Here is a 24,384-nt window from a genome sequence, read left to right as displayed (position 1 = left end):
CACTCCGTGGGCTGCATAGCACTCCTTGGCTCTGTCTCTCTCCAGCTTTATTGAAAGTTCCCCAAATGGGACAAGTCTTTTTTTCTGTTTATGCCCCCTTCTCAGTCTCCAGAGCACAGGCACTGAGTCAGCCAGACTGCAAGGTTGAGGGCACAGTCTTCCAGACTGCCAGGAATTCTGACCCACTTTTAGAGGAGCTTACCCAACTGTGCAGTCTCAGGGGACAACCCCTACAAGACTGTCCTCACTTCAGACACCAGCTGCAAGTTCAGAGGTCCCCAGGACCACCCTCACTTTAGACCAGCTGGCTACAAATTCAGGGGTCCCCAGGACCACCCTCAGGTTTGATCATTTGCTAGGATGACTCACAGAACTCAGGAAAGCTCTACACCTAGGATTACAGTGTGTTAGTTTGTTTTTTTTATAGTGAAAGGATACAAATTGAAATCAGCCAAAGAAGGAGACCACAGGGCAGAGTCTGGGAGAGGCTAAGCGGGAACTTCCAGCTGTCCCTTCTCCGTGGAGTCACCTCTTCCCAGCCACAGTGAGTGACAGTACGTCCAGAGTATTACTAACTGGGGGCCTTGAGCCTTTGGTGTCCGGAGTGTTTACCGGGGCTCCATCACCTACTGCCCACATGGCTGACCTTTAGTCTCCAAGCCCTCTGGGAGGTCAGGCTAATAGCTTTAGTCCCAGTTCCTTTGGAGGTTGGAACTGATAACAGTCTCTTTCAGAGGCTTCATCACAGATCACACTGTCAGACTGTCCAGTGGCCAAAGCCCCCAGGCAAACAAAGACTCTCCCATCAGGCAGGCCATTCCAGGGGCCAGACCCCTCTTTAAGTCAGGTTAATTCTTCACAGTACAATAGGACAAGCTCCAGAGTAAGTGCCCAAAGACACAGAGTGGTGTGGCTGTTGTATATGCTGGCCTGGTAAGGAGTTTGCTGTCAGCTCCTCCCAAACCAGCTATGAAGGTGAGGGAGAACTCGGGGTGGGCCACGGCCCCTCTGGGCGGTGAGACCAGCTGCAGAGGCGGCCCAGGCCTGGGAGAGCCCGGGAACTCCAGCCCCGTGAGCGCCGTGGCTGTGCCCACTGCAGGTGGGTTAAGCCCCCAGCCCCCAGGATCAGAGTGTGGCCCTCAAATCTTGGGGACCCCGAGAAGACTCAAGTCTGCGGCCCTGGAGGCCTGGCCCCCGGGGCCCGGTGCCTCAGAGAGGTCCTCAAAGCCTGCAGGATGGTGCCCTGGCTGTTCCGTACGTTGTAGTCACTGAGCTGCAGCAGGCGGTCAAAGTCTTCCTCCTTGTAGGTCATGTTGAACATGGAATAGGGGGAGGTGACCCCGGTGAGATCCACCTGGCCGGCCGGGAGCTCTGCGGGGCTGCGCTGGACACCTGTCCAGGGGTGGAAGGGGGTTAAGCGCAGGGCCCAGAGGCCTCCACAGCTGGCAGAACGGCTCCTGGTGGCCGGACACAGGGGTGAGCTGCTCCCCACTGAAGGGGTTCCTCCCAGCCCCGTGTCCTTTGCCCAGAGCTATAACTGTGGACAGCAGGATGCTGTCTTGAGATATGAAGCGTGCGCTGCTCCCCACGTTTTCTCAGAGCATTACACATCTTCCACTGTTCAGGCCCCACCCCCCGCCCCCGGTATCCACCTCACCCTCAGGGGTAAGGCGGAAGCAGCAGAAAAGCAAAGTCCTTTAGGTTAGTGAATGGATTCTTAAAACTCATGATGGAAGCAAGCGTCTGAAAACCAAAGAGCTTTTGCTTTGCAAGAAACAGTCTTTGTTGAGAGAGAAAGAGAATTCCAAGATGCGGGCTGAGCATGTTAAGAGTAAAGCTGGATGGTTTGGAACTATGGCAGGAACTAGAAAGCCAGAAGATTGCACAAAGGCAGAATTAGGTTTTCCCATCAAAAGGGGATAAAAGTCTGACCAGTTGGTGGGAGGCGAGGATTAGAAGGAATGTGATGAGAGTTCAGATTTCGGGGGCCCTGGAGTAGAGGCCCAGCTCCCTGAGAAAGGACCCCAGAATGGTCTGCGGTAGAATGACAGAGAGGCCAATTGTGACCCCAGACAGGTTTAGGGGAATCTGAGAGAGAGGGCACCGGGGCCTCGCTTTTCTGGCTGTCCAGCCTGGCGGGCCTTTAGGAAGTCCTCCAACAATGTGGTGCGTAGTAGTGGTGGACGGTGACAGTGCAGGGATTCCCATACACGCCCCCTGCCATAGAGCGGGGGAGCAGAGCCCAGTGGTAGCGACGGGCATTGGGAGGGGGAGGCCAAAGGAGCCTGGGGTCATGACAAAGAGGACACCAGCCCAGTGGCTTTGCAGACGGAGGGCCCCTGCAGGGATCTGGGCATCCACAACAGGCCAGGGTATTGCCATGTCCCAGACCGGGTGGGACTAGCCTTAAGACTCTCCTCCTCTGCTGGCTGCAGGGGCACTGGGAGGGCCCAGAGCGGTGCCTCTGAGGGGCCAGGCTTCCAGGCTGTTAGGAAGGGGGGCTGCCTCACCTGGTGCTGAGTGGTCCTTGAAGGAGGCGTTGACCAGCGGGAAGTGAAGCAGGACAGGGGCATCAGGGCAGGTGGGGTCTGAGAAGAGGTGGCACTCCCGTGGCTGGAGTCGGTCCTGAGGGCTGGGCTCCACACGGGGGAACGGCAGCCCCCGGGCCCGGCAGTCTAGCTCCGTCTGCTGCAGCACCTGGCGGGGCAGAGGGGGCTCAGAGAGCAATGGGTACTTCCCAGTCATCCCAGGTCAGCACTCTAGAAGATGCTAGGACAGCTCCAGCCCAAACTGACTGCTCAAGACAACCTGATTCTGTCCTGCTCATGGCCCAGTCAAGCTACACAGTGCCTCGGAGGGAAGCAAAGGACCCCGGTGGTGTGCAGTATTGTTTGGCTAAAATCTTTAGGTGGGGTGCAGATCTAGCACCCCATTTGGGAATTGCTGTTTCTGGGATATTCAATCTCAGAGCCTCGAGGGCCTCAGTAGGGGACCCACTTCTGTCTCACAGCCCTACCCACCCCCCTCCCCAGAGTCCCCAGGGAGGCCCCTGGGAGGATGGATGTGGACAGGACAGGCTCTCCTCCTAGCTCTGTCCAGCGGTTCCTCTTGGGGTGGGCATGGTGAGCTTCCTCCCTGTCTACCATTCTTGGGAGCCCAGGGCCCCAGCACCTCCACAGCCCTTTCCAACCTGGCAGGAGCCTTTGAGTCACAGCCTGTCATCTCTCCCTCCCCCTGGTGACCCAGAAGGTCTGGGCCAGTGGCCCTGCTGCTCGCCCCTGGAGCGTGGCCTGGGTGGGTGAAGGGTCTGGGGTTCCCATGGGGTGACCAGCGGCACCTCAAAGGGCGAGGATAGAGAGTAGTCGAAGGATAGTATGAGGTCCAGCCTGCGGCCTGCCCGGAACATGGAGGGACAGCTGGTGTTGAGGAAGTAGCCGGCATCCACCAAGCAGAGCTGGGGCTCCTGCGGGGTCAGCTGGCCGGCGGAGGAGTCCACCTGGCGGTCTGACGGGAGAGGTAGCAATAGTCAGGGGCAGTCACTCCAACACAGATCATCCACCCACCCCTTATACTGCATTCGCCTCCACGTCCCCTTCTAACCCCTGGTGTCACTCCCTGAATGCACGTGCCACCCCAGCCCTTCCCAAGACCCCCTCCAAGCCACACTCCTGAAGCGGATGCTGGGACCCCCCCAGGCCTCTGCCAGCCCCAGCCATGGTCCATCTCCACCCAGGAGCCCAACCTTGTTACCTGGGGACACATGGCAGCGGCCCTTACCTGCCCAGGTGGAGAAGTCTTTCTGGGCACAGTAGTCCTGGTGCAGCTGGAGGCCCTGGAGGAAGTTGGAGCTGCGCTGGTAGAGTGGTCTGTTCGTCAGGAAGCCCTTCCACGTCTGGGCCAGCGCTGTTCCAGGCTGGAGCCACAAGGCCTCCGGCCCTGAGGAGGTCCCCGAGGAGGGAGGCGGTTCCTCTGAGCGCAGAGAAGCAGACATTGGTCCAACTGAGGGGTCTGGAAATGCCTGGCCCTCCCTCCCCCGAAAGTCCCCCCCGCCGACCCTGTAGCATCTGAAGGGGAAGCGGCTTCACCGCCGGCTCCCCTCAGCACCTCCCTTTCCTACCCAGGTTCCTGACTGTGTCCTTGATGTGCTGCTTCCAGGCGTCACTGGAGCTGGTGAGGTCATACCAGGCGTCCAGCAAGTTCAGGGAGAAGATGTTGCTCCAGATACCTGAAGGCCAAACTCCCGAGAGAGGTCAGCCTCAGGCCTCAGTGCCCTGCCCCCCATCACTTGGAAGCCAGTGGTCCCCACCCTTGAGTTCAGATGGAGAACAGGAGGCGGAGCGGGCTGCTCTGCAATGGCCCTTCCCCCCAGCTCAATATCTGCCCTCCCCGGGTGCTCTGCCCAGACCTGGGTACCCGGCGTTCAGAGTGACGACCGCTCACCTTCTAGAAAGCAGATTCGGGACTCAGGGATCCTCCTCATCAGCCGCCCCATGAAGAACTCCGAGCCGAAGAGCTCAGAAGGGACAAAGGCTCCATACTTCAGGAACCCAACCTCATAGGGGGAGAACTCGACCCACTCTGAGGGGCCAGGAGGGAAAGGCAGGAATGAGAGGACAGTGGGCTGGGGGGGGCCCCCAGCTCTGACAAGGGCCAAAGACACTGCCCCCCAGCAGGCCTCAGCCTCCTCCCCGCCCGGCTGACTGTTGAGCTGACCTCTCCCCCACCCAGCCCCTTGTCTACATCCTCACCACCACAGCCCTGCCCCAGGACGGCAAGCTCTGCTGGCTGCCTCATGAGCCCATCAGAACCACCATCCTTCCAGAAGGCTGGCCATCTGTGCAGGAGTTTCCTGTGAGAATTCTCTGGGGGCCCTCAGGGTGCAAAGGAGGTGTGCATGCACGTGTGTGTGTGTGTGTGTGTGTGTGTGTGTGTGTGTGTGTTGGAGGGTGGAGTGGACAGGACTGAGGACTGTACCCTTGAAGTCCAGGGTCTGCAGATTGTTCTCTTTGACATTGAGGCTCAAGTAGAGGGGCAGAGGGTTCTGGCCCCGCTCCAGCGCAGCTCTCTGTCCTGACAGCTTCTGATCCATCACCTGGGGTGGGGGCATGAGGGCCAAAGTAAGGTTGGGAGCACCCTGGAGGCAGGGTGGGAGCACAGGCTGGGGGTGAGGAGCATCGGGGTCTGGGTGGCATGGGCAGGTACATGATCCTGTTCCCGCTCCTGCCCCCATGTTCTGACCGGCTCCGCATGCAGGGTCTCCATGTAGGGCTGTGCACTGCGTATCTGCAGAGGGCGCTGTTCACAAGGACCTCAGTGTCAACAGTGACACCCACCCCTGCATCCTGTGGTTCCAGTGGCCCATCCTTATGGGTTGAAGAGAGGGGGGTACATGGACCCTGATGCACAGACACAAAGGCACACGCATGCGTGCACACGCACGCGCGCACACGCACGCGCGCACACACACACACACACACACACACACACGCTGCTTTCCAGAAAGGACTCAGAAATCCCCCATCAGTGTACATTGTAAGCTTTGCCAGGGGATGGGCTGCCCCTTCTAGGTTCACCTGGACCAGTTCAAGTTTCAGCCCCTCCCAAACACTCTCCTGACATCCTCGCCTCTTCCTCATCTCCTCCTTTCCTGCTTTGCACAGTACAAAGTTGCACCCCACTATTGATCCTTGCCTTTTGGCTCTAATTTTCCCTCCAATAGAACTCCAAACTCTGGCAAGAACTCTGGCTTGCCTTTTGGGGAAGCCTCCACAGAGCCTCACTGAATTCTAGGGGAACAGAAAGGTCTCCTTCTATCCCAGACCAGAAATACAAATAGGGTTCATCTCAAGCCTCAGCAAGGTTAATGGTGGTGACTGCCTGGAGCCCCCCCTGGGGAAGGATCCTGCTGCCACAGGCCCTGGGTTGTTTCTCATGAAGCAGTATGTGTACCATAAACGCACCACCTCTCTCTTAGGCTCTCTGAGCTGGAAGCCACCCCACTCAGCAGCTAGACCTAGGAGGTTCCCACCCTGCCATATCAACCTTTATCATCAGATTTACTTAGAGTTAAATATACAGATTACTGGGTCTCTTCTGAGACTCATCAGAAGCCACTTAGGAATTTGTCTTTTAAAAATCTCCCCAGGTGATTCTGATGATCAGCCAGATGTGCATCCCAGGACTCTAGCCTAGCCCATCCAACAAGGAGCCCGGCTCCCGCACCCATGACAAAGCCTCAGCACACCTGGTGTGCTTCCCGTCCCCTGGCAGCCCTCTGTCACACAGTGAGAGCACTCAGGTCACAGTCATCTTTTCCTCCAGTTCTTCAGTGATACCCAATATGACTTGAGTTATGGGGAATCCACAGGAAATTCTCCAAATATGGCTCAAGCGGCCTGGCACTGAGGATTTGTTATATTTACAAGTTAGTCCTGTGGGTGTGAGTATGTATGTGTGCTGATGAGGGAGGGGGCTTGATGAATACCTGTGATTTCCCTTCTCAAAGTCTCTTATTTAGGAATCCTGTTTGCCTGCTCTTTTGACGTGTACAATCTGTTACTACGGATGCAATTTCTGCCCTGGGAAAGCCTTGGAAAAGGGTCAGCACACCTCTCTATCAACTGAAACAGCGCCCAGTATTCCTTTTCCTTTTAATAGCTCACCAGTAAGTCATGGCAAGTCTCTGGATCTCTACCCGCCCCAGTTTCCAAATGAGGGTCCCCAACCCTGCAGAACACCACTCTGATGACTCAAGGGTCCCACCTGGAGTGTGGGAGCTGGGTGCAGTTGGTGGTGTGTCAATGTGATCTGGGTCTTACACAGGGTGGCACTAGAGTGTATATAAAACCCTTTGTCCAGAGTTGAAGAAAAATATGTAAGACCTTTTTAACTCAGGAAAAGATAAGAGAAAAACTATGTTTCTGGGCTTCCCTGGTGGCGCAGTGGTTAAGAATCCGCCTCCCAATGCAGGGGACACGGGTTCGAGCCCTGGTCTGGGAAGATCCCACATGCCACAGAGCTACTGGGCCCGTGAGCCACAATTACTGAGCCTGCGCGTCTGGAGCCTGTGCTCTGCAACAAGAGAGGCCGCGACAGTGAGAGGCCCGCGCACTGCGATGAAGAGTGGCCCCCGCTTGCCACAACTAGAGAAAGCCCTCGCACAGAAACGAAGACCCAACACAGCCATAAATAAATAAAATAAATAAAATTAAAAAAAAAAAAGAGAGTTCCTACTCTCGCTTTAAAAAAAAAAAAAAAAACTATGTTTCTCCTTGAAGAATGGTGAGCAGCTTCTAAGCCTTTCAGTGCTTGCCAGCAAGAGAGTAAAAACAAAGTTTCAAAGAGATAATTTGAGAAGCATTGATTACAATAGGTGCATTTTATAAGTGGGTTTTTATAAAAACTGAAGTAATATTATAGAAGTATATAGACTAAGTAAGTTGTTCTAAGTTTCAGGCTATGATATTTCTCTAATAATACTTAGTATTAATGAAATTGTGATTTGTTATATATGGAGTTATATTTTCTGATGACTTAAAATGACTTTTGGTACTGTAGCTCAGTATAGTATAGAGATAATAAATACTTATTTTTATCTAAAGGCAAATTTGAAATCAACACTAAATTTTTCTCAATAAAGAATTATTTTAAAAATGTGAGCTTTGGGCTTCCCTGGTGGCGCAGTGGTTGAGAGTCTGCCTGCTAATGCAGGGGACACGGGTTCGAGCCCTGGTCTGGGAAGATCCCACATGCCGCGGAGCGGCTGGGCCCGTGAGCCACAGCTGCTGAGCCTGCGCGTCTGGAGCCTGTGCCCCGCAACGGGAGGGGCCGCGATAGTGAAAGGCCCGCGCACCGCGATGAAGAGCGGTCCCCGCACCGCAATGAAGAGTGGCCCCCGCTTGCCGCAACTGGAGAAAGCCCTCGCACGAACCGAAGACCCAACACAGCCAAAAATAAATAAATAAATAAAAATGTGAGCTTTAAGAGATAAAGCATGATGACTAAGAAAAAAAAGAAACAATATTTGCAAAGCTTTCACATTGTGACAAAATTTTTTAAACTGCATGGGTACTCATTTTAAAGAATGCATTGTTGTTCAATAATATCACAAGGATTTTTATTCTTGTGAACAATAATTTAAAAAACTAAGTTTGTCTTTTTTAAAATGACTACAAACTGTGTACATAAAACCATGTATTAAGTCATTACTGGAGGATCAAATGTAATTAAATATGTCTTCTTTATAGCCTAGGATCAAACTGCATTTTCTAGCACCTCATAAAGTGAACTGTTAAAACAAGCTTCCCCCACTCTATAGTAATTAATTGTTGCCACCAGGCAGAAAAGTCAGCTAATAAAACACAGCACCCTCAAAACCAAACATGAACTTAAACAGTAGATCCAAAGAATACATGGGATATATTAATAAAATAAAAACATTTCAAGTAATTATGTTGGTTTTATAAATTCCATGCCATTTCGACAAAGATCCCAACAATATTTATCATGAAACTTGACTAACTGATTCTATTATGTATATAGAAGGGCAAAGGGCCAAAAGTGGCCAAGATAATTCTGAGAACCAAGGTGGCAGATGGGGGTAAATTTGCCCTATCAGAAACTGAGATTTATCACAAAGGTAGTAACTAAGCCAGGGCAGGACTGGCACAGGGATAGAGAATGAGCCCCATTAGAATGGAATAGAGGGACTCCCTATTGGCTAAGAATCCGCTTGCCAACGCAGGGGACACAGGGTCGAGCCCTGGTCCGGGAAGATCCCACATGCCGCAGAGCAACTAAGCCCATGCACCACAACTACTGAGCCTGCACTCTAGAGCCCACAAGCCACAACTACTGAGCCCACGTGCCACAACTACTGAAGCCCGCGCACCTAGAGCCCATGCTCCGCAACAAGAGAAGCCACCGCAATGAAAAGCCTGCTGCCGAAACGAACAGTAGCCCCTGCTCGCCGCAACTAGAGAAACCCCACGCGCAGCAATGAAGACCCAAAGCAGCCAAAAATAAATAAATAAAATAAATAAATTTATAAAAAAAAAAGAATGGAATATAGAACTCAGGAAAAGTCCCATGAGTATATGAGTTATTATAGATTCATGCTGACACATGCTGACACATGACAGAAGTAGCAATGCAGATCAGTGGGAAAAAAATCAATAAGTGATACTGGGAAAATTTGCTATCCATATGGAAAAAAATAAAATTGAATTCCTACTCACATAATACCTGAAGATAAATTCTGGGTGGATTAAAGCCCTAATTGTGAAAAAGAAATCTTTAAAACTTTTATAAGAATATATAGAAGGGGAATTCCCTGGTGGCGCAGTGGTTGAGAGTCCGCCTGCCAATGCAGGGGACACGGGTTCAAGCCCTGGTCTGGGAAGATCCCACATGCCGCGGAGCAACTAGGCCCGTGAGCCACAATTACTGAGCCTGCGCGTCTGGAGCCTGTGCTCCGCAACAAGGGAGGCCGCGACAGTGAGAGGCCCGCGCACCGCGATGAAGAGTGGCCCCCACTTGCCGCAACTGGAGAAAGCCCTCGCACAGAAACGAAGACCCAACACAGCCAAAAATAAATAAATAAATAAATAAATAAATAAATATTTTTTAAAAAAGAGTAATCTTTAAAAAAAAAAAAAGTATATAGAAGGATATTTTATAACTTTAGGGGAGGGAAAGGTTTCTCAAGGAAACTCTAAAAGTACAAACCATAAAGGAAAAGAAAGATACATTGAATTATATTAAAAGTATGTATCAAAGTCTATTAGAACTGATAAAGGATTAATACCCTGAATTTATAAAGAATTCCTATAATATTAAAAAGATGAATTAAATAGAAAAATAGAAAAGGATTTTAGTAGGTAATTCATCCAACGTGGTGCAGTGGTTAAGAATCCGCCTGCCAATGCAGGGGACACGGGTTCAAGCCCTGGTCCAGAAGATCCCACATGCCGCGGAGCAACTAAGCCTGTGCACCACAACTACTGCGCCTGTGCTCTAGAGCCCGCGAGCCACAACTACTGAGCCCGTGTGCCACAACTACTAAAGCCCACGCACCTAGAGTCCGTGCTCCGCAACAAGGGAAGCCACCGCAGTGAGAAGCCTGCACACCTCAACGAAGAGTAGCCTCCGCTTGCTGCAACTAGAGAGAGCCCGCGCACAGCAACGAAGACCCAACGCAGCCAAAAATAAATAAATAAAATAAATAAATTTTTTTAAAAAAATTAGCATTAAAAAAAAAAGAGGATGTCCCAATGACAAATATACTTGAAAATATGCTCAGTCTCACTAAAAACCAAGGAAATGGAAAACTACAATAAAATTTCCTTTCACACCCATAAAATGAACAAACATTTAAAAGTGTAAAGAGCATGTAGAGAAAAAGAAACTATGATACACTGGTGATGGGAGTGTGAATTAATACAATCTTTTTGGAGAACACCTTGTCAATAGCTAGAAAAGTTGAAGATACACTACCCAATGGCCTAACAATTCCACTACTGGCTATCTGTCTTCAAGGCTTAGAGAATCTCTAACACATGGGCACAAGGAGACTTGTACAGAACCATCGTACAAATAATATTACATTTTTCTAAAGGATATATATTTTTAATAAAAGTATGCATAATAAATGTATATCTAATAAAGTATATAATAAAGGTTTATAAAATGTTATGTATTATATAATATTATAAAGTGTACAGATTGCAGATATGTATGTGATGATAAACCTAAATTCAGGATGGTGGTTACCTCTGGGGGTGGGAGGGAAATGGGACTGAAGGGGGGTCCACAGGGGGGGGCTTTGGCTCTTTCTGTAATATTTCACTTCTTAGGCTGATTAGTGAGATCATGCATATTCCTTATATTATTCTTCATGCTTTATGCATTTTCTTAAGTCTGAAGATTATTGTGATAAATATTTATTATTAATATTTTATAATAAATATTTTTAAACTAATAACTAAAACCCAAGAATGGTTGGTAATTTCCAAGTAGCACTGTGCTTGCCAACAAGAATAAAATTTAAAGAAAAAAGTTAAAACAAATTCACTTTTGGTTAGTTTACATGATAATCATTCTTGGTCAAACACCTGATATCCAAAGATAAGAAAGGTAAGAATCTTTCCTCTGCTAATATATGATAGTTTACTTTTTTGTTATACATGTTAAAAATACTTTCTGTGTTTTAGCTGTTTCAAATGCTTTAAAAGAAACTTTGTTCAGATAACTATATGTGGTAAAACAACAATGTGAAAAAATCCCCGATTTTAATAATTACATCAGTTAATGTAAGATTCAGCAATTAACTTACTAAGCTTTCCTTAAAGAAGCAATGCATAAAAAATTTATTTGCTCAGTTGGGTCTTAATGGTGTTAGGATAATAGTAAAGAAATAGAATAGCTAACACTTAATGCTTACTCTATGCCAAGGTGCCACTGAGTGCTCACAGCAACCCTGTGTGGTAAGTATTATTCTCATCCTCATTGTACAGATGAAAAAAACTGAGGCACAGAGAGGTTAAGTAGTTTGCCTATGGACACACAGCTAGTAAGAGGCACTGGGATTAGAATCTAGGAAATCTGGCTCCAGAGTCTGTGCTTTTAACACTACCATGAAGATGAAGAAAAATACATCTCATATCACAGTATAAATAAAATAAAGTGAGAGCTGTTCCAAAAACCTCACTGACTCTTAAACACGATGCTTAACTGACTTTGACTTTGGTCCCTAGCTCTTGGGAGACCCAGAAATTTCTGTTTCATGGCAATCAATTGAAGAATAACCTGATTCAAAATGTCGGCATCCCAACGTTGGCAGACAAGGAAGTATCGCAGTTCCCACATCCTTTAACCACTGGCCTCTTACCCAACAGGAAATGCGCACACGCGCGCTCGTCAGCTAGTTACAAGACTGCCCTCACCCGTGCACACAGGCTCCGCCTCGCATGCGCAGGCGCCCTACCTGTCCGTGCAGCGTGAACTCCAGCACCAGACCCCACAGGTCCACAAAGGTCGTGGGGTGGCCCTGCTCAGCCCGTTGCTCTAGCTCCCGATGGTAGCTCGCCAGGCGCTCAGGAGAGAAGGCCTCTAGCTTGCTCTTGGCCAGGTGCTCCCGGGCGTGTCTGATGGGTCCCTTCAGGTCTCTCTGCGACCACTCAGGGTCCCCATACAGATGGGCCATTGTCCTGAGAGAACAAAGGGACATTACAGTCTGAGGTCAAGGCCCAGCACGGGTCGCTGCAACTCCAACTTCCACCCTCCGACTTCTCCCAACACGTGGCTCCCGCTGCCAAAGCCCCACCTATCTAGAACTGCCGCAGGGCATTCTCTCCTTCTTGATCCGTACGGTCCAATATAAATAGAATGTGAGCCACATATGTAATTTAAATTTTCCTAGTAACCACATTTTCAAAAAGTAAAAAGAGATCTGAAAAATTAATTTTAACAGTATATTTCATTTAATTCAGTATCTAAAATTATCATTTCAGTGTGTAATCGATACGAAAATTAATATAGATATTCTTTTCAAACTCTTTTTTCAGAATTCACTGTGCATTTTATATTTATAACACATCTCAGTTTGGGCTAGCCACATTTCAAGTGGTCAATAACCACCCGTGACTAGTGGCTATTGTATTGTACAGCACAGCTGTAGACCCCTACTCCCATCTTTATAGATCCGTCCTGAAGCCCTTTAAGACTCTGCCTGTCAACAGCTGTCACCTAAACTCTGAGGAGTTTACTCCTCTTTTACTCCTTAGAGTCACAGTTCGATAAGACTCAAAGGAATGAATCTCTAATAGTGAAAAGTTCAACTTCGTCATAGGCAGAGTGGAGCATAGGGTGGCAATGTTGTCTTCAGGTAAAATAGCATCTCTTGACCTCAGTTTCCTCATCTATACTATACAATAAGAGAAACGACCCCAGAGAGTGTTGTGAGGATTAAATGAGGCAATGATAATTAAAGGGAAAAAAGCTACCAATTTGGAGCTCCTGGTACGTGTCAGACATGTTAAGTGCTTTACTTGGGCTGTCCCACTCCAGTCCTATGGAGTATGTACTATTATTTCCCCCACTTTGGAGATAAGTCGACTGAGAATCAGAGGAAATAAGTTGCTCAAAGTCACCTAGCCAGTAAGTAGTGTTGCAGGAACTCAAACCCAGCTCCTTCTGGATCAGTAGCATGGAATGGATGTCCTGCAATGCCTCGCTCATGGCGGGACCTCTGAATGTCCGTCTCCTCCCTTTTGAGAAAGCCACTTGGCACCCATCAGAACATACTGCTCACACCCACTTAGAGGGTCCCTCTGATGTCCACTCCATTTCCCCTTGGGGCCTGATCATCTCTGCTCTTCCAAGTCCCCAGGGCCCTCACCATGTAGAGCCCGAGATGCCACTGAAGTAGGTCACACAGTCCAGAAGGCCCAGCTTCTGCAGGGCCAACAGGTGGCCATAGAGAGAGGTCATGGCCCGGGCACCTCCTCCTGTGGCCATGATGCCCACGACGGGGACCTGGGTTGCACACAGACACAGGCTGGCTTAACAAGGACAGGGATGGAGCTGCCTCCTGCCTCCAGGGAAGGGACCTCGAGGTCAGAGCCTGAAGGAGTCAGGGTTAGAGCTAGCACCCGGCTCCTCCCCAGCAAATGACAGCTCTCAGCCTTGGATAGATCCCCAAAGAGAGCTTCCCCGTGCCCCACATCTCCCCACATATGCCCACTCCCCAGTCTCTGCTGACTGGAGTATCTGGAGAGGGCATAGCAGGCAGGTACTCCATGAAGGCGAGTGCAAGGTATCTGTACCCCCATCCCCCTTCCCCCACAAACCGCATCTTCCTGTAGGTCTCTGTCCAGCTGCAAGGCCTGCTTCAGGGCCTTGGCCACCACCTGCTTCCTCCTGCTCAGGAAGGCTTTCTCCTCCGCACACAAATCGAAGCCCAGATGCACAGCCAGCTCCTTCGGGCTGGGGCAGTGGAGGATCCAAGGGTCAGGGGGCACCTGCATAGCTCAGCTACTGGCTGGTCGAGCCCACAATAACTGCCAAATAAACTCCTTGCTCCCAACCCTCAGGACCACACTTTCCACATACTCCCCAGCCCCGTGACTACCCCTGTCCCCCACAGATATGAATGTCCCTTACCAGCTCTCAGCCTTGAGCTGCAGCTTCACTCCTGGGGCCTGAAATCAAAACAAGAGACCCCACTCAGAATGTCCTAGACCCTGAAGGGAGTGTGGGTATCCCCTGGGGGCCTTGGGGTCTTTATTCTCACTGGCACTTCCCATCCAGCTGAGGCCACTTACATTTGTAGCAGGAACGTCAACTGTCACCTCCTTCCCCATGGCCAAGGACCTCAGGGGCATAGTGAGGTGCCCAACTGAGTTGCCTGAGTTCCAGCCATTGCTTTTAGAGGTCTGCAAAGAAAATTCATTCATTCCTTCACTCACTCAACAAATCCTTACTGAGTATCTAGACAGCGATCTGGACAGACACAGGCCCTCCCTGATAATGCAAAAATAATTACAGTATTTAGAATTATTGTAATTAAAATAATTACAATTACTAATAATTACAAAAATAATAATAGCTAACCAAATCACTTTGCTATACACCTGAAACTAACAGAATATTATAAATCAACTAAACTTCAATAAAAAATAAGCACAGCTTATATTTATTTAGTGTATTAATAGCTGATATGTGTTTATTATTCTGAGTCATGTGCATGAACTTATAAAGAAACAGGTAACGAACTGACGTTAGTAAGTATCGTAAAGGAAATAAGCAGGGTGATGTGATAGAGTAACCAAAGGTGGGGTATGTAGAATCTATTTGAGATGCGGGGTCAAGGAGGGCCTCTGAAGAGATGCCATTTGAGCTGAGATCTAAAGGAGGAGGAGGAGGAGGAGAAAGAGGGGCAGGCTGCCTTGGAAGGAGCCGCAGGAGGACAGGGAAAGCACTTGGTGTGTTGGAAGAGCGAGAAGAGACAAATATGGCTGGAGCATCGTGACTGAGGGGGAGCATGGAAGAAAATGAGGCAGCAGAGGTGCGCGGGGGCCGGGTTATGCAGGGCCTGCGGACGCAGACGTGGGATTTTATTCTAGGAGCATTATCGGAGGAGCCATTGAAGACGTCAAACAAAGACTGACATGGCACAGCAGCCCCCCGTGCCCACGCGAGGCCCCTGGTGATCCTCCCTGTCTGCCAAGGGCATGGTGCCTAACTGGGGGAGGCTGACAAGGCCACAGGGCCCTGGCCTTGGCAGGAGGACGGCCAGAGAGAAGCCTGCAGCAGGTGGAGCTGGCCCAAGGCTGGGGTCGGCAAGGGAGCTCCAGAGCCAAAACCTACCCTCAGGCACCCACTCAGCTCTGCCTCTTGGGCCGCCATGTAGTGGAAGCGGAAGGCAGAGGCTGTTCCCAGGGCAGATGTCTGTGTGTCCTCATATGAGCCCTTCAGCACCAGCTCCAGCTCCAGCTCCAGCTCGTCCTGATCTAGGGAGAGAGTGGACAGGTTAGCACAAGGGAAACAAGAGCCCGGAACCCCAGCTAGGATCCAGGAAACCAACAGTACTGCCCAAGACATGGGGAGGCCGGGTGGCTGGACCATGGCAAACAGCATTCTGGAAAGGGCTCTCCCCGCAACCCCCATGGGACTCCCACCTCCGGCAACAGGCCTTCTTCCAGGTCAGGGGGACTCTCCTGCCCAGAGGAGACCAGTTGCCCTTGTGCTGTGTGGGCAGCCTCCGCTGTACAGGTTCCCCAGCCACACCCAGCAACCCCACACACTCCAGGCAGAGGCCAGACCTCATCCTGAGCAGGTCTCACCTGCAGCCTCGGCTGTGCTCCCCGTGGTGTCTAGATGGACATCCAGGCATGACAGTTCTCGGGCCTGGGGCAGACCACATCATGGGCGGGGGGCTCTGCAGGGGAAGCTGAGGTCTCCCCTCAACCTCACCCCCTGAGCCCCCTGTCCCAAAGCCACCACACACAGAACCAGAAGTAGGGTCCAGGGTGGGACCAGTCCTCCCGTTGACCGACTTGCCAAGTGAGCCTGCTGCATTCTCTCTGTAATGCATGCCAGCTGATGCCTGCAGCCCACTCAGCTCTGGCCGCTACCCTCTCCCTTAGAACTGCCGAGCTCATCAACATGCCGCTGGTCTCCATCACCTCAGATAAAAGGCAGCTGCCGTAGGTGTGGCTATTTTAAGGTGTATTTGAAAAAGTAATACTAGCCCATCAAACAGGCACTCATAGGACCCCAAGGGTGGATGCCTGCTTCAGTTCTGAACGCCAGCTGCCTTACTACATGCAGGGCCTGGCCTAGCTCCCAGGTCATGCCTGTGTTGCTCGTTGAGGGTGTTCCTTTGAGTAGAAAATTTCTAATCCTCGCTCACCACCCATTCCTGCCCACTGCAGCTTCGTGAGCTCGCTATGCTTTAGGAGAGCTGACCCTCCATCGTCCGGAGGAGAAGCTGATTGACCCCTGGTCCTATCTCAAAGCTCCCTGACTGGAAGCACACCACACTGTAACCTGAGCCTGCTGGCCTGGCCTGCGAGAGACTTCCTCGCCCCCTTCAGGGCTAAGAACTATGAAGTCATCACACAGAGCTAAACACCATCAGGAAATGCCTAAAATTCCCCCAATGTTCCCTCAACCCTCCTGCCTTGGGCCAGAATTCCTCTCAGCAGAGCCTCGGCCTCCCGTCTCTCTGAGTTCCCTTTAGCCCCAGGCCCCTCCGAGGCCAGACTGCAGCCCCAGGTGACCACCTAGCAGGGTGGTGGACTGGTCTTACTGCAAAGCCCTGTCCTTGCCTTGTCCCTTGCGGCCCACCGGCCAGGCAGCCCCGCCCCTAGCCCAGTGTCTGCTCTGGGGCCCCTCCCTTAGCGCATCCCACCCCCACAGGCCTGGGGAAGGTGGTTACCACAAGCACGTTGTTGGTGATGAGGTGTTCTGGGCAGCCTGACCTGGAAAAATCAAACCATCCAGAGTCCGGCCTTGCAAAGGCAAAGGCTTCCTGCACTGATGTGCCCCCTCCCAGCCAGGCTGCACCCAGGTGGGTCCTCCCTGGGTGACACAGGGCTCTCGACGTCCTGGGTACGATTCAGGGTGTGGGGAGATGCTTCTGAAGAGTGAAAGGTGAGGAGAGAGGGAGGGAGAGCATGGCAGACAAAACACCAGCCTTCCTCTCCTCACTTCTCTGAGGGTCCCCCCAACCCGACCGGCAGGGGTAGGAGATGAGCAACAGCAAATCTGGGCTGGACAGACCAATGGGAAGATCTGGGTCACAGGTATTTTCCTAAGGATAAGCCTGGGTCCTGAGACACCCCCTGAGCTGTGTGGGATTACTCACGTTTTCTCCATCAGGAACTCCACGTCCAGCTCCTCCGGTCCCTGAAATTAAAGAAGAGCAAGTTGGCAACATGCACACATGTCTTTAGAGTTGACACAGCTCCTTTACGTATCTCATCATCCCGAGCAGCCTCTAAGGGAGGCCCGGTGTTACAACCCTTCCCATTTTACAGATGAGGAAATCGAGTCTTAGGGAAAGATGGGCTACCTGCCCAAGTTACCCACAGCTAGCTAGATCCCTGCCTGGCAAGGCTGAAGGGGAAGATTAGGAGCACAAGCCAAAGGAGGCTTGAAGATGCCCAGGGCCCATTTCATCTTCCTCTCGAGGGGGACCAGCCCCAGAACTCTGCCCTCCCTCCAGGTCTCGGGCACCATGAGAGGGTCAGAGGCAGTGAGCAAGAGTGATGAGCCCACGCCCCCCGCAGGGTTGGTCACACCGAGCTGTGTTTTGTGGCACATGAGGAGGTTTGCCATCACCCAAAACCTTCCTTCCCGGTAGATGACTAGAATTCCTCCCTTAAGTGATTCAGCCAGTAACAGTCAAGTTAATCTCCTCCTTTCCTATGAAAATGTAAATATCTCTGGGTGGGCCTTCCGTTTTCCTGCAAAGGAGTTCAACCCAGCAGCATCCCAACAGACGGGAGAAACTATGCCACTTCCTCAGGCTGGAGCTGAGAGGTGGGGCTGGCGGGAACCTCCACCCACCTGGGGATGCAGGGAGAAGGTCTTCCGGAACCACCTGCCAGGGAGGACTTCAGAGACATCACAGAGAACCTTGAAGCAGGCGTCGTCCTTCTTGACGGCATCCTTGTCATAGATGCTCAGCTCCAGAACATTCTAAGGACCCGAGAACAGCAACGTAGCGCGTTATTAACACACAGTGTGGCTCACACCTGTTGAATCCTCACTTGATGCCGAGGGCGTGAAAAGATTATTATGCCACTGCACTTTGTACTTCAAAATACTGGTAAAACCTAGAAGTGGTAAAAGGAAACCCAGCAAAGTTCCTAATTCGCCCCCCTGCTAATTTTTGTTTTTATAAAAAATAAAACTCTTTTGAAGTTTCCCCAGCCCAACCCCACCCCTGCTTTGCTGGTTCCCTAAGGCGTGGTAGGTACCAGGCACTATACTGGGAGTTCTCTGTGCGTGATCGCATTTAGCCTCAAACAACCCAAGCAGGAGGGCTCTTGCTGCCTCCACTCCATAGATGGGCTTAGGGAGGACCAGTAGCTTGCCGTTCACACATTCTCTCACACCCAGCACATCCAGGCCGGGGCACAAAGACACCCCCTTCCCCAGTTTCTCTGCCTGAGCTCCGGAGGAAGGTGTACTCTACCCCAGGAACCTTCCCAGTGTGGGGTACAGCCTGTCCTCAGTGGGGTGGCCAGGGGTCCTCTGGCCTTTACCTTGACCTGACTTTGGATCAGGAAAGTGAAGGTCTCGTTCCATACAGGATGACTGGAGTTGGTGACTGTTTTGGTCTTGAACTTTGTTCCAGGTGCGGTTGGCAGCTGTAGGATCACGTAGGGGTCTGCCTCGTTCACTGCCAACATCAAGAGAACCGTTGTGAGACAGAATTCCTCATGCCCCTCTCCGGGGGCCTCACCAGGTTCCTCCCAAGACCCCTGCAGCCACTAGGGGCAGCCCAGCCCAGCCCAGCCCCAAGGCACTGGGCCTTTCCCGTAGGACATGGTCCTCCCCACACCCCTGGGGCCCAGGACACAGCTACTCACAGAGGTCAGCCCAGCCCAGGCCCCGCGCCTCCAGGACCCTCACGGTGAGCTGCCAGCAGGCAGAGGTCTCCCCCTGGAGAGAAATAGGCCACAGAGTCCCTCCTGCTCAGTTACGAGCTCCCCAAATTTGTGCCGAGGCTTCTCCTGAGATGCTGCTCGCTGACGCTGCCAGGCATTCTGGGGTCAAACAGCCTTTGCCCATCACTGTGCCTGGGGCCATGGTCCTGGGCCGCAGCAGTCAGGGAATGGGGGTAGAATCTGTGGGACGCCCTCCCTTCAGGGACAGGATTGCACAGTATAGTAAAGAAAGCAGGAAACAGAGGGCCAAGGAACGGCCACCACACTGGACATGTCATTTTGGGGTCAGCCACCCCCAGAGCTCACAGGGAGGGCAGCCCTTTGGTGACGCATGGGACCCTGCTGCCAGGCGTTCCCCCGGCCTCTGGACAGGAAGTGGGCGCGTGACTCCAGGACGCTGAGCTCTGGGGAGCCCAGTGTTCCGTGATGGCCTCAGGTACAAACCGTCTCTTGGGTGTGAATTGGGAAACTCCAAGAGCATCAGGCTGTTCCTGTGAGCAGGGGGTGAAAGTTATTAAGATGCTGGCGAGGCCACATCAGCCCACAGGCAAGCTCAATAAGGTGGAAGAAGAAACGGAGTGGGCAGGAGCTCGGAGGGACCAAGAAGACGAGCAGTAACAGGTGGCAGGAGGAAAAGCAGAGGGTGGGGGGGAGGGGTGCGTGGCTGAATCCTGCTGGGACAGGGCCGGGGTGGGGGGCGGTGGGCCGGGTATCTCAAACCCCTACTGCTGAGGTCCTTGGCACTGCTGGGATCCAGGGGGCCCTTGGGTTTCTGTTCTTCCTGAGGCCCCGCTGAGTAGATTTTTCTGGGCACCCTGCACACGTTTCTTATGATAAGGCCCTGTGATCTGAGGCAGAGACAGCAGCATGCTTGCATGGTGGACATTCAGCCTTGCATGGTTGGGAGACAGCGCTGCGATGAAACCAAAGCTCTTTCCTGCCCTGCACCCTCTCACGACCAGTCCCACTCCTGTGCGTGTGATCTGAAAGTCTAGGCTCCCACCAGGAACCGTCTCTGCTCTGCACACGTGCTACCTGCCAGGGGCTTGGCTCAGTGTCTACGGCACCGGCTCTCCATATCCCACAGAGAAGCTTAAAGGACAACGGGCCACAGCAAAGCCAAGCAGGCTTGTGCCCTTGCCCCCGACCCTGCTACCCTGTGTCCCCACATCATCCCCGTCTTGTGGCTTCTTGCTAAGTGTCTTTGTCATCCTTGTCAGCTCTCTGGCAGAGCACACATGACCCTCCCAGCAAGGTAGGCTCATTTCTCCCTTCTTGGGGATCAATGCTAGTGACATCCACAGGCCTTAAGCCAGAGGTTGTAGTTGACAGGGATTTAGTGTCGTTTGAGTCACCTGGCTCCGTTTCCTCCCCACACCCGGATTCCATCACCGCCCATCACAGAGATGGTGCTGGCTGGGACCCGGGTTCCTGTGAGGAGCTGTGGTTCAATGCCCACTCCAAGCCAGGGCGAGGCAGAGGCAACCAAGCCGCAGCCCAGCTGCCACCCCGATCCTCAGGGCCACAGCCTGCGGGCTGCTCTAAAGCCACTTGGGGCTGCTAAGAATCGCCCCCAATTGCTCACTTTCCAGCCAGCCACCATACCCAGATTGGGTGTTGCTGCCCATTTCCCCCTCTGGTCACTGAGAGCCTCTCAACTTCAGAAAGCCCACCGTTTCCTGGAGGATATTTTTCCTAAGATGGAACCCCGTTCTCCCCACCTCCAAGAGTGTCACTAACACAGAGCACCTGGAGGATGGGCTGTGACAATCACTATAATGAGTGGCCATTGCCGGGGCAGAAGAGCAGAGTGGTCAAGGCAGATTCCCAGCCAGGTTGTCTGGATCGAAACCCTGGTCCTCTGCTTACTTGCTGTGTGAGCCTGGACAAGTCACTAAACTTCCTGGTGCCTCTGTTTCCTCATTGTAGTGGGACAAATAATAGTATCAACCTGACACAGTGTCCTGAGGCTGAAATGTGTTAATGCCTGTAGAATGCTTAGCAAAAAGTAAGCAGTTTCTAGATAATTGCTCTTATTACTTACTATTTATTAAGTGCTTGTTATGTTTCTAGGTGCTATACTAAGCATATTACATATTCAAACTCTATTTATCCTCCTGACACCCTCTTAAGATAGTTCTCTCATTTCCTCCCATTTTACAGATGAGAGAATTGAGGCTTAGCAAGGTTGACTTGCGCTAGGTCACAGAGTTAGTAAGTGATATAGTTAGGATTTAAACCCAGGTCTTCAAGGCCAGAGCTCACGACCCCTTTGTGGTTCTACCTTCTTAGGACTTTGCTTCTTTGTGAAAGCATGCAACTCTCATCTCCTGCCCCATGGATATCTAAACATTAGAATTTCATAGATTTGTTTTAGACAAATAGGATTATTGAGCCAACTAATGTGTTAACTAGTAGGAATCTTTTCTCCTGAGGGCTCTGGGGCTTCACCTTCCCTGTTGAAAGATCCTGCCACCTGGAATACTGCCTTCATTGATGACTGACCCTGGATGCTCATGGAGGGGTCTCAAGCAGGGCGCCTGCACCCAGCTTCCTGTAGCATCCTGGAAGTGCCTCTCTGCCGAGGGTCCCAGCCACCCTCTCTGTCCCTGCACAGGAGCCCCGGGGCCTCCTCCATCCTCCGTGGCTCAGTGCTGGTCTCTGCCCATCACGGGGAATACAGCCCAAGGGAGGTTGAGCGGGGTCCAGAGGATCTATAACCATGAGGTCTTCAGCTGGGGGAGTAAGAGGAGCAGGCTGCCTTTTCTCCCTGCTGGCACCCAGTGACCCGCAGTAGGATAGTGCGGGGAGGCTGGAGAGACAGGAAGTGGGAGCTGTGGGCACAGCCTCTGAGTCAGGCTGAGATGACGCTCCTCACCCTGGTCTCCCGGGCCCTGGATTCTATGGATGCTAATTGTCCATGCCACCCACTCCCCATCCCTAAGCACAGATTCCCTCACCGTCTGCCTCCCACCTCCAGCCTCTGCCTAGGCAGAGACCCCAGGTCTGGGACCCAGCCCCTCCCCAGAGACCAGAATCACCTTGGTTTCAGCTATGTCAAGCTTGTTAGAATGCACCCTAGCTCCAGGCCCTGCTCTGAGTGATGCCGACAGGCTCAGTGACATTATTACCTGGTGAGGATGGCCAGGTGGTCCCCTAGGTGTCGTTCTCTCCATGCCAAACCTTTGGCTCCACTCCAGGCCCGGCTCCCTGCAAGATGATAGCTCCCTGGCTGGCTGGCAGCAACTACTCCCGATGGAATGGGACTGACTGTGAACCTGCCAGCCTCTGAGGAGCCACGATCCTATAAACAGCCGGGGCCCCGCCTCCAGGTCACTCCCTCAGCCCAGCACCTTCTCCTCTTCTCCTGGAGGCTGAATCAACTAGCTTTTCCAGAAACTTCTGGCAAGGCTCCAGGACCTGCAGGCGGAGCATCTCTTCCAGACCTGGGATGTCAGGGTACAAGAGAGGGGGACGTCAAGTCCGGGGAGCAGCGGCAGGAAGCTGGTTCCCCTGAGGCTGAGGGCAGAGGGCAGGGTGGGGTCAGAGCTAGGAAACCCCTGCAGCCCAGCCCCAGCCTGAGCCAGGCCAGCCTCTGGGGGAGGAGGGCTGAGCACCTGAGAGCAGATGAGCAGCCAGGAGCCTGGGAGGAATAATAGGGCGGCCCCAGGGGTGGGCTCTGAGCAGACTCCGGAAACCTAGCTGCAGGGGTATCTGGACTCTGGCTCTAGGCCTCTCACTCCTTCCGTGTGGCTGGTCCTAGGAATTTAGAGGATTTCTGTTAAAATAGAGTAACAAACTTTGTAGTAAAGGTAAGAGACCAATCAGGAAACTCTTAGATTATGAATATTACAGAAAAAAGCTCTGTGAAGTCACCTGTTTAAACTATTCAGTATGCACAACATGAAATGTTCTCCTGAAATGCCATGAACTCAGTCATTTTACTGTCAATTCGTTATATAATTGAACAATAATGATTTGTTTTTTGAGGCAAATGAAACTGAATTAATGTTAACCTATTACAAATGGATCTAAAATGTATTATTACAGAATCAGCCAGAAAAGAACATTAATGATGGTCTATGAAAAATCATTTGAATGAGAAATATCAATACTTTTAAAAATGTAGAACATTGCAAAGAACAACTTATTGCAAAGTGGGTCACAGATGAAGCAATGCACAAAGTCACTGGCTGGTGAATAGCAGAGGTCAGAATTACGCTCTCTAGACTGAAAGCTCTACCTCCACCCCAGAGTGGGCTCAGCCCAGCCTGGAGCCCACCCAACAAGAATGCCCTGGTCATTGGTGGCCGCCATGGGCTGGGCCAATCCCAGAGCAATCCTGGGACCACAGGAGTCCTGAGGAAATACATCCCCCTGGGGAGTGAATTCACATCTCCTTGAACTTAATGCGGGCCTCATCTGGGACCGCTTCAGGGAACTACAGAGGCAGAGCTGCGGCATCACCCTCCAAGAGGTAACCCCCAGTGCCAGCCCTCCACACAAGTATGGGAGGGCCAGGCAGCTCCACACCGCAGAGGACGGGGGTCCCTCGGCTCAGCTGGCTGGACTGGGAGGAGAGCTTGGTGCTCAGTTTCCCCATCTGTGCAGTGATGGTGTGGTAAACGCTGCACCTGAAGAAGCCCATGAAATCCTGATTCAGAGATTCTTAATTCGTATGTGTTAGTAAAGCTTACGACCATTCGTATGTGTTAGTAAAATCTGCAAAAGTAAGCTACTTTAACTACAAACGGTGAAGACCACTGTCTTCCCATTCTTTTATCTCATCTGTTAGCATTGATGCAACTGTGGTACTTTTAGGATCTAAGGAGAAGTTGGGTTAGAGACACGTACGTTAATCTCAGTTCAGTGGGACATAGTTATGTGGTTTGCAGTTGGTTTCATGTATAGTGAAGTTACTGCCAGCCATTCTGGTTTAGAAATAATTTCCAAAATACTCCTACCACCCACTGTGCCAACTCATCTGACATTGTGACACAGAGGTGTAGGCAGAGGCTGTGCTGCAGTACAAGTAGAATAAGGCAGAGGAAGATAAACAAGGTCTGAAACCTACAGACCAAAACTAGTCTGTGGAAAATTCGTCCAAACAGACACATGAAATCCTAAGTGGAAAATACAATCTTGTTGAAATATGATCAAAACAGAAGTTGTCTCCTGAAAGAGATGTTTTCAATCATGTCTTAAA

General features: G+C 51.5%; 1 protein-coding gene across 1 annotated transcript; it reads right to left on the bottom strand.

The window, feature by feature from the left end:
- Window positions 1-267: 267 nt before the first annotated feature.
- Window positions 268-22,437, bottom strand: PLA2G4D (phospholipase A2 group IVD). The gene is made up of 20 exons (XM_007173622.2): window positions 22,310-22,437; window positions 19,101-19,173; window positions 18,774-18,910; window positions 18,073-18,204; window positions 17,369-17,409; window positions 16,940-16,982; window positions 15,843-15,906; window positions 15,367-15,509; window positions 14,322-14,432; window positions 14,161-14,198; window positions 13,848-13,983; window positions 13,397-13,533; window positions 11,984-12,206; window positions 4,975-5,092; window positions 4,441-4,578; window positions 4,118-4,225; window positions 3,778-3,969; window positions 3,338-3,504; window positions 2,511-2,697; window positions 268-1,392 (listed from the first exon to the last, which is right to left on the bottom strand). Exons 1-20 carry the CDS (start codon window positions 22,352-22,354, stop codon window positions 1,166-1,168), a joined length of 2,460 nt encoding a protein of 819 aa, XP_007173684.2. The 5' UTR covers window positions 22,355-22,437; the 3' UTR covers window positions 268-1,165.
- Window positions 22,438-24,384: the final 1,947 nt, after the last annotated feature.

This window comes from Balaenoptera acutorostrata, chromosome 3 (assembly GCF_949987535.1).
Source record: "Balaenoptera acutorostrata chromosome 3, mBalAcu1.1, whole genome shotgun sequence".
Lineage (NCBI taxonomy): Eukaryota > Metazoa > Chordata > Mammalia > Artiodactyla > Balaenopteridae > Balaenoptera > Balaenoptera acutorostrata.
The sequence above is the reverse complement of the archived record's forward strand: the minus strand, read 5'-3'. Positions and strand labels throughout refer to the sequence as shown.

Coding starts and splice junctions, on each gene's coding strand:
- PLA2G4D (XM_007173622.2), bottom strand. CDS start 22,354: ATGGAGAGAACGACACCTAGGGGACCACCTGGCCATCCTCACCAG. Junction 13,534..13,847: donor GAGACCTACAGGAAGATGCG/GTTTGTGGGGGA, acceptor TGTGCAACCCAG/GTCCCCGTCGTGGGCATCAT. Junction 4,226..4,440: donor CCGAATCTGCTTTCTAGAAG/GTGAGCGGTCGT, acceptor TTTGGCCTTCAG/GTATCTGGAGCAACATCTTC.